Below are 10269 nucleotides of genomic sequence, written 5' to 3' on the forward strand. Positions count from 1 at the left end.
TCACTCACAACCTTGGACGTCCTTCTTAGGGTTGATAAGTCTTCCTTATTGGTATTAACCCTGTGGAAATCATAAACATTTTTTTATCAATGCTATTAGTCCCCTTGTGAGCCTAACTTACTTAAACAAGCTTAATATTAATTTAGAGCATCAACTCCCATCTCAACGCATGTCGAACCTATGCTTTCAACTTTTAGAAAATACCTTGGGCTATATTGCTAGACTATTGGCCACAAGCACCACCTTGCACTATGCAACAGTTATGCACTCACGCCTCACTCATGCACCAATGCATGCTGCCTTAATGCATCAGCGTGCTTCCTCGCATACCACAGCACGTCTGTGCTCACCACTTCGCGCGCATACTCGCGTAACGCCTTGCGCCAACCTATCTTTGCATGCGCGCCCACCAACACTTCTGCCTGGCTAGTTGAGCTGCTTGCTTGCTCAATTGACGCAGCTGCCTACTTATTCGACTAAATTTTCCATATTCAACTTTTAGCTCGAATAACTCTTTTTGCATACCTTATTTTGGAAAATTTTCCTTCCACAAACTTGATTATAAATATCTTAACTCGCTTACCTGAAAATTTGAGCTTTAAATTCTTCTTGGTCTGTCCGAAAACCTTCAATCTTCACACCTTGTTGACATTCACCCGAGAGCTTGACCTTCTTGAAGAAATCTTCAGATTTCAACTTGATTTCTTAGGAGTTTTCTTCCGGCAGTCTAGGGACATCAACAACACTCATCAACCTTCAAATAAGCTTTGGAATTTCTTCTTTTGCATGAGTAGAATGGCTAAACCGAGAGCCTAAAGTGAATCTTCCATTTTATGGTGGGAACTGCATTCCTCACTCATACTTAAGACGCCAGCTAGCTCATTAAATGGGTTTAATTTCCCTAACCTCGATAGCTGGCCCACTTAGGTCTGTGATTAAGCTGAAGGCTTTCACGAATCACCAACGCATGGCTCATCCTTCAAACTCAGCTCACTCGGACGCATTCACCATACTCGGCCAACGCATGCTTCAGGGCCTCCTCATGCTATCGCCTAGTCATGTGGCCATCGCATGGCCTTACTTGCATGCCATCTTCGTCCGATCATCACACGCTTATGCTGCTATTGTGCCTAAGGCAATCTTGCCCCTTGTTGCACTCGTCCATGCTTCTAACCTCAATACAATGATTGGCCAGCGCATAGTCCTCGCTCAACGCACGGTTTCATCCTCAACCATCACTTAGCCAACACGCCTACTCCTTGCCTCAACACAAGTCTTGCACCCATCCTAACCTCAAAAAACGAATATGGCTACTGCACACTTCCTTGATCATCAAGCCTTCAATGCATCTAGGCTTCAACACTTAGCCAAATTTTCCTTTTTCTAACCATGCTTACTTATGCTTAACACTCAAAAGCTTTAAGCTTAACACTTAAAACATTTCTTCTTTGTTCCTCTCTTCTCAAGTTGTTCCCCAACAAGTATAATACTACCATCAATCACTTAGCACATTAATTAGTCATACTTAAGTAGGGAAACAGGGTTCAAGGTTCACATATAATATCTATTAATTAATTTAAAAGAATTATAAGAACTATAAGAATTATAATTAATTAAGTTATACTATTTTTCATCAATATCAAGATTAAATTTAAAATTTCACTTCATAATTATTTTACATTGATTAATAGAAATTAATGCCAATGACGGAAAGTAAGTATTTAATGAAAATTTGAGGTTAAAAATATAAATCTTGAAACATAGAGGCTAAATTGTAACAAAACCCAAATCTCAATAATAAAATTGTAACATTTCAAAAACTAGAGACTAAATTGAAATCAAACTCAAAACTTAAAAACCAAACGTGTAACATTTTGAAATTTGAAAACCGAATGGAAACTAATCCCAAAACCTAGAGACAAAAATTGTATTATTTTTCCTTTTGTTTCCTTTTAATAATAAGAGTACAAAAGGCAACAGAAGTAGCTATTGTGATATTAAGTACTTATCCAAACTAATCAGACTTTCATTTGAGAAAACATACTATTAGTATTACATGTGAAATACCTACATGTCATTGATGAACAATAATTCTTTTATTTAAGAAAACATACTATAACATGTTGGGACATTCAACTTATTGGTGTCATCTCCAACATGAATTCCTCCCAGATAGGAATGGATAGGCCTGAGATCTCAACATTCATAACCTTGGCAAAGTACTTATAAGTTTTTCTGATGGTTGAATTTCCATTCAATTTTACTCCCTTGCTTATATTTAAACCTAGGTCAACCATTTTCTTAGGCCTTTCAAAGCCTACAAAAGTCACCTTGTCAATGATCAGATTTTGGCTCAAAGCAAATCCTCCATTTATAACCTGAGATTTGACTACTAACTTACTCCCAACTGCTTCACTATAAAATCTTACCAAACTCCAATTACCTCCTTCTGCTCCCATTTCCACCACTTCTCCATCATCCAAGAAAACCTCTCCGAAGCTGCTTTGATCATTGCTGACAACTACTAATAGCTCATATGCAGTCTCTCGGGCTGCTCGCGTTGTCATCGCCTTTCCATGCAATGCTAAAATGTTTCCTTCCCTGACGTGCACATTTATATGATCTGCAGGTGCGTCGAGAGTGATTCGTTGCCCTGACTTTACAGCCACTAACTCTGAATAGTTAAATAGGCTAAACCAGTTTCCTGTAGGGAAATATGCATCAACAGAAACAGCTCCCTCCTTCAGAACTGGAGAAACCAATACACCTTCTCCAAGTAGAAACTGAGAGTTGATTCCATAGGTCTTGATATCCTGAGGGAACGAGAAGAAGAGAGGGCGTGCAATTGGTGTCCCCTTTTTGTGTGCCTCGTACATCAAAGTGTAGAAGTAAGGAAGTAAGCGATAGCGAAGCGCAAGCACCTTCCTGGCCGATGCAGCAACCGTATCCCAAAGATAAAGCTCTTGGCGAATGGATCCTTTATCAGAATGATCTCTGGCAAATGGGTAAAATGCACCTAACTGCAAAGGTTGAACAAGTTTTGATTTCATTTAGTTGTAATCTTTCCTACCAAAACAGCCAAACTTCAGTGTTTTGGTAGACAACATCTTCCAACACATTGTCTAGTATGATAAAATGGTGAGAGAAGCTTGCACCTGAATCCAACGTCCGCAAAGCTCTTCTGTCGTATCTCCGGAAAATCCACATATGTCAGCACCAACCATTGGAATTCCAAAGAGTCCAAAGTTCAAAATGGAGGGAATTGTGTTCCGTAAATCATTCCACGTCGCACCATTATCTCCAGTCCAATGTGCTGTGTATTTCCCAGAGCCTACAAAAGTTGATCTTGACAGAACAAATGGTCTTTTGCCTGTTACTTTCACTAATGAGGCATGAGTAGCCTTTGACTCTAAGAAACCGTACAAGTTATGAGTATTATACTCTGTCAAGTTACCAAAATGAAGAATTGATGCTGGCACAGTCTTATTGTTAAGGGGACGTCGGACTCCAGCATTATTAATCATGTAAGGAGGGTTATCAAGGTTAGAAAATGGGCTAGTTGAAGAAGTAATAAAATTTGATATCTCATTCATATCAATCCAAAGACCATCAAATGGAACAATATCTCGAAATAATTGAATCTCACCACCCCAAAAATTCTCACTGTTTGGATGAAGAAAATCAGGGAAGTAAACAGGTCCAGGCCAAACCTCACCCAAGTATGGGACCCCGTCGTATTGTATAAAGATATCAGCTCTTTTCCCTCGGATGAATGTCCCATATGTATTATTTGTACTAATACCTGCATAACAATAAAAGTATAAGAAAATACATGAGCAGTTGCCTTGCGCGTGGGCCAGAAATATGTCGAGAAATCAAAACATAAGGAAGAAGGGAAGAGGAAAGAAATACTTCCATTTTCCATATACGAGAAAGATTGCATTGCTAAAGAACATACCAGGATCCAAGATGAGTACATATTTTTGTCCATTTTTATGAAGATTATCAACAAATTTCTTCATCTTCTCCGCGGGAAAATTGACGGGATCAAAAGTAAAGTCCTTATATCCATCCATGTAATCAATGTCTGTCCACATAACTTCAAGAGGTATACCGGCTTTGGCATATCGAGCAACTACACTCTCAAGATCAGAAACATTCTTGTAGCCATAACGACATTGGTGAAAACCTTCACACAAGAATATTTAGTTTACTATTTATTATTTGTGGCATAGAATGATTAGAAAAAAGAAATGAATAGCTCAAACTGAAAGATAAATTAGAGTGTAAATGAATGGATGTGCTTTCCTTTTAATTAAGTGATTAGAGTGTCAACATGAGCATTCCCTCGACCATGAGGTCAAACCCGAATCTCCTTACTCCCACATGGTATTGAATTCCAAACATATAAAGTGATTTTTACAAGCAATTAGCTAGAATTAGTTCACTTCGGTCTGAATTCACTTTAAGTAGCAATATTGAAAAGTATCTTCCTTATCTCTTTCAAATAGCAAAAACTCGATTAAAGAACTGAAAGTCAAATGTACAAATATCAGTTTCTATTCAAATTCAGTGTCTTTCTAAAAGCCACAGGATCAAATCATTAACTTGATGTTGCAAAAACTAGAGGAAAGAACCAGGACAAATCACCGATCCGGGAAATCTTCTATTCTATATAAATTGAACTTTCCGATTTGATGCACAAATTCAAAAACTAACTGCTGTTGTAGATGAAATCTCAAAATAATCCCACAGACATAAATATCAAGACAATAGGAATACTTACCAAACGACCAATATGGCACAGGTGCAGGCCGCCCAATAAGCTCCGTATATTGATCTATCACCGAAATCGGCGACGGACCCGCAAAGAAGTATAAATCAATGATTCCACCAATAACCTTGTACATAATCCTATGGCCAGAGTATATAATATCCATACCATTACTGTTCAGTAACAGAACTCCATGCGTCGTCCCTGCCGCAACTTTACCATCTCCAGACGGCGACCGGACATCAATGTAGAAAGGATGTGCACCGTAGAGGTTCACATCAAGATTCACACTACCAATATCGGCGTTCCAAAGCGTTAGAGTTTTGTTTTTATCCGGCATGAGCTTGAACGACTCCCTGGTTTGCTCGCCAATGCCAAAGATAGAGGATCTGTCCTTAGGAAGCGAAGAAGATAGTTGAATGTATTGGTCCTTGAAGACAAGAAAAGTCTCTGAATCCGATAAATCAGGCGACGTGTCGAAGAGAACATCACCGGACGATCGCCGGAGCACGGAAAAGCCGAACGGTGCGGTGTAGTGGAGAGTGAAAATGAGGTCAGAAGCTGGATCGGAGATGAAAGAAGTTCTAGGCGAGCCAACATGGTTTTCCGGCAAGGAACGGATACGGGAGCTCGATCGACGGGGAATTATCTGGTCTGGAATCTCCCACCGTTCACGAGTTGAGTCTGTTATTCGTATTCTCAGCCGATCTTTGGTTTCAAACCTGCAATGGCGTATTCCATATTTATTTTGTAACTTTTTATTTATTAAGAAATATATATATATATATATATATATATATATTATCCCTAAGCTTTAGGTTTAGTGTAAAATAATAGTAATAATAATAATAAGCTTTAGGTTTAGTTTTCTTATTGCTCCAATAATAATAATAATAAAAAATAAGATTTTAGTTTTCATTTGTTTAATTTTGAATTTGATTTTAATTTAATCTCTAAATTTCAAAATGTTATAAATGGACAAAATTAAAACAAAACTCAAATCTTGGTAAAATTATAACATTTTAAAACAGTTGGACTAAATTAAAACTAAACTCAAAACGTAATTAAAAGTGTAACACTTTAAAATCTAGAAATCTAGTAGGTATTCCTTTTTTATTTATTTGTTCTTGGCTAAATTACAAAAAATACCCTTGTACATTTCATTTAAAAATATATTTATATTCTTTACAAAGGTTTAATATTTACGTTGATCTTCTTATAACCATTTTCAAATTATCCTTTAAAAACTTCATTGTAATATTGGATGAAAATTAGATTTAAAATAGTATAGGAGTGACCTGACACTTTCATACTCGTTTCAAGTCTTAACGTTCCTCCAAAATTCTAATGCACCAATAATAGTTTTGAAGCATTTATAAAATGTAAGGGGTACTATTACAACTTTTGAAAGTATAGTCTCATTTTAAAATAAATTAATTATAAAGTTTAGGGATATATTTTATAATTTATTTCTTGTTCCCAAAGTTAAAACTGAATTGTTATTTCTTTTATACTCTAGCATTTGATTTTAAAATTAAAGTTTTAGTTGAAAATTAATTATTTTAGATTTCGATTTAATCTTTGAGTTTTTAAATTTGTGTTTCTTTGATTCATAAATTTTAAAAAGTATCTACTAGTTTTTCTAAAGTTTTGATTTTGTATCCGATATATTTATGGTAGGTCCTAGACTTATTTAACATTATTTATTTTTTTAAAAAATGAGTATGATTAGATATAAAATTTCAAATTTAAGGTTCAAATTGATATAAAATTCAATAAGTGTCTAATGGGTCGATTATAAGAATTTCAAATATGTTAGTATCTATTAGAACAAAATTGAAAATTTAGAGACCTATTAGATATAAATATAAAAATTAATGGATTTGTAATTTAGTTATTTAAGAAAAACTTATAATTAGTTAAAAAAAACTTTTTTATAGTAATTAATGGAAAAGATATAATTTTTTTTTTATTGAAAGTAATTTTTAAAAAAGTCTTAAAACTAAAAAAATATTTCAAACAAGCTTAACTAAATATTCTACAATACTTAATGCAACCTAGGTTCTATTTCTTCTATCCACAAAAAGTAAAATAAAAATAAAAATTGACATGTGTTAATTTTTGTATTGAGTACCGCATAGATTGCACAAGAGATCGCTGCAATTACACCTAAATTTTTGTTAACTATTTACAATAACTTTAAAAAAACTTGTAGGATAAGATATTTTCAATAAAAATGTTTTTATATTATATATATATTTTTTCTTTTTAAGTACAATATTTTACATTTTTCAAAACATATACTATAGATAACATATCTCGTTAGATTTTATAAATTAAAAAAATATGTTTTTTCCTTCTTTTATAATAATCTATTTTCCAGAAAATAGTTTTCAAAGCAACATAATTTTGTAAAGTATTTTTTTAGAAAAATTATTTCAAAGGATAAAACCGTTGAATATTTACAAGATATAGTAAAATTTTAAAATTATCAATGATAGACGTTGATAGACACTAATAGACTCTATTAGTGTTTATCAACATCTATTATAATTCTAAACTTTTATTATATTTTATAAAGATTTTAATTCATTTTTCTATATTTAAAAACAATCCTATTTTCTATTTATTAAGATTTTAAAAAATTTAGGATTATCTAAACGTACACAATTTAAATACCAACTTTTTTTTTAATAAAGGTGCTTTAGAAAATTTGATTCGGTTTAAAAAGCATTTGAATTTATTCCCAACTCATTCCAAATACATTAATTAAAAGGTATATTTCTCTCATTTCGACCTCTATCTCAAACAGAACGAAAAAAAAAAAAAAGAGTTAAGATAAATAAAATACATTAATCAGAATCGTAAATTTAATGAAAGTAAAATAATAACAAAATAAGCAGAAGAAGAAGAAGAAACTAACGTGGCTTGGAGGGTAAGTCTGGGAACATCAGGTCCATTGACGGGGGAGGTTCTGATGAGGTCAAGATCGGCGGTCAACGACTTTCCGGCGGGATCGACGTGGCTGGATCTGATTCGGTATCCATATCCGACGGCGGATAGAGATCCAGCAACTAAATTAGGAAAGAAGGAAGGGAAAAGAAAGAATAGGAGGGCAGGGAAAAGTAGAGGAGGTTGAAGAGATTGAGAAAATGGTGTCCTCATGGCTTTGGAACCACTCCCCATCGTTGTCGCACTGGGAAGTGTGTGTGAGTGAGGTTAGGTCCATTGGACATTGGACATTGGACGTCATTTCTCATCTTATCTTCTAATTCCAAAATGTCACTCTCCATTGTTGACCATTTTTGGGTTTTATTTATTATTTCGATTCCGAAACGTGGTATTTTATTTGGCCAATAACAATGCCGGCTTCCAATAAATAAATAAATAAATATATATATATATATATATATATATATATATAATTTTGCAATGGCTAGGGTTGGCAAAAGTCCCCACGGGATCGGGTCCTCACCTCAATTGGGACGAAAAATCTCCAACTTGATCGGGGATTAAAAACGAGTCCCCGACCAGAGACGAGGACGGTATCCCCACCCGTCCCCGATAAGCTACTGTTTTATTTTTATAATTTTTTTTTACTTTTTTTAAAAATTTATTTCATTATATAATTATCTTAAATTTTTTTAATTATTAAATAAACAAAATAATAATAATACTATTTTGTTATATTAAATATATAAAATTTGAATATAAATACAAAAATTTTATTGATTTTAAATAAATAAATAATTAAAAATACAAAATATAAATGAGAGATTTTTTCCAGCGGGACCCGATCCCCAAATGGGGATTCCCCGATTCCCCAAAACAGGGAATGGGGAGGGGATAGAGATTATAAATCCCCATGGGGACGGGGACGGGGAGTGCATCCTCGGCTCCGCTCCATTGTCAACCCTAGCAATTGTGGCCACCATTATTTTAGGGAAAGTAATAAATCAATGATAATCTGAAAAGTGTGTCTTATTTGATTACCTTTGGTATTATTTATTTGTGTTATGTATCTGTACCGAGGGGCTCACTTCAAAATTTATAATAAAAAAGTACAATTTGATTGAGGACTGGAGGGTGATTAATTCGATTACATTTGGAAATTACGTTATCCTTACCGTTATAATATGAGAACAGCAAAGTTTGTCACATTTACTATTATTGTTACAGTAACTGTTTGACCCTCAATGATAACAATAACAGTAGATATGACAGATTCATAATTTTCAATAAACATAATCATAAGTAATCCAATTATATTTACGATCGTGGTCTATTACGATTGATCTATTAATGAAATCCTATTACAATCACACCAGTTTTCGTTACCGAATGTATATGTGAACTTTGTTAAGAAATAGAGGGAGTGGCTAACAAAAAAATAATAATAAAATAAAAATACATTTACAAACTTAGATAGTTTTTTTAAAATATAACAAAAAAAATATGAAAGTTGATTTTCATGTTTTATTATTTCAAATTTATCCTTATTAGTGTATCAACTTTCTATTTGGTATATCACTTAAGTACTATACCAAATATAAAATATATAATTTATACAATTGATATATCAAAATTACAAGTCATATAATTATTGTCAAAAAGTGCTTGTGCCTTTGTGATTATTTGTGGACTTTCATTAATATACTAAATATTAAGTATGTAAGTTATATGATTGATATACCAAATTATCATTCATAAACCATATTTATCAATCAATAAGTAATTGCGCATTTACTATTATTCGTAGACTTAAATTGAATCCTTATTCTTTTGTTATAGAATATTATTTTTCTATTACAATATAATCAACTTATAATGGTTCAAGTTGTCACATTGGTAACCATTCTAAATTAACTAAACTATTGATATATCAGTGAAACACTTGAAATTGAGTTTTGAATAGGTATTGGATATACTTGAACAAATATATTTTTAAGAATAATTGATATAATAACGATATATCAACGTTCGTTATACTTAAAATGATTTTTGTGTTAACGTTGATATAATAATATGCTAATGTTATACTTGAAATTTTATTTAGAAGGAATGACAAATATACTACCAAAATACACCATCTCGATATACTTGAAATTAGTTTTTAGTGAGTATTGATAGAATATTGATACAATAATTTGTACTCTAAATGAATTTTGAAATACTACTAATGCACTAATAATATATATACTTGAAATAAAATTTTGAACGGGTACTAATATATTACTGATATACTTGAATTATATTTTGAATATGCATTGATATATTATTGACACGCCAATACTATACTTAAAATGAATTGAGATCATGAGTATTTACTAATGATGTTTATGAAATATATTTTTAGTAACTATTAATATACTATTGATACATCTATGTTATACTTTAAATGGATTTTGAATGAATATTGATAAACCACTCCCAATACTAAACTTGCGGTTTTATCTATAAGAAGTCCTTGATAAATTCAAGTTTTTTAAAAAATG

General features: G+C 32.7%; 1 protein-coding gene across 1 annotated transcript; it reads right to left on the bottom strand.

The window, feature by feature from the left end:
- Positions 1 to 2005: 2005 nt before the first annotated feature.
- On the bottom strand, positions 2006 to 8087 carry LOC120083093 (Glycosyl hydrolases family 31 protein). Its single transcript, XM_039038646.2, has 5 exons — positions 7698 to 8087; positions 4787 to 5496; positions 3959 to 4189; positions 3156 to 3802; positions 2006 to 3020 (listed from the first exon to the last, which is right to left on the bottom strand). Exons 1-5 carry the CDS (start codon positions 7958 to 7960, stop codon positions 2133 to 2135), a joined length of 2739 nt encoding a protein of 912 aa, XP_038894574.1. The 5' UTR covers positions 7961 to 8087; the 3' UTR covers positions 2006 to 2132.
- Between the last annotated feature and the right edge of the window lie 2182 nt (positions 8088 to 10269).

Source organism: Benincasa hispida, chromosome 8 (genome assembly GCF_027475165.1).
Source record: "Benincasa hispida cultivar pf3 chromosome 8, pf3_genome.v1.1, whole genome shotgun sequence".
In the NCBI taxonomy this organism is placed as follows: Eukaryota; Viridiplantae; Streptophyta; class Magnoliopsida; order Cucurbitales; family Cucurbitaceae; genus Benincasa; species Benincasa hispida.

Coding starts and splice junctions, on each gene's coding strand:
- LOC120083093 (XM_039038646.2), bottom strand. CDS start 7,960: ATGGGGAGTGGTTCCAAAGCCATGAGGACACCATTTTCTCAATCTCTT. Junction 5,497..7,697: donor AGACTTACCCTCCAAGCCAC/GTTAGTTTCTTC, acceptor ACGCCATTGCAG/GTTTGAAACCAAAGATCGGC. Junction 3,021..3,155: donor TTTGCGGACGTTGGATTCAG/GTGCAAGCTTCT, acceptor CAACCTTTGCAG/TTAGGTGCATTTTACCCATT.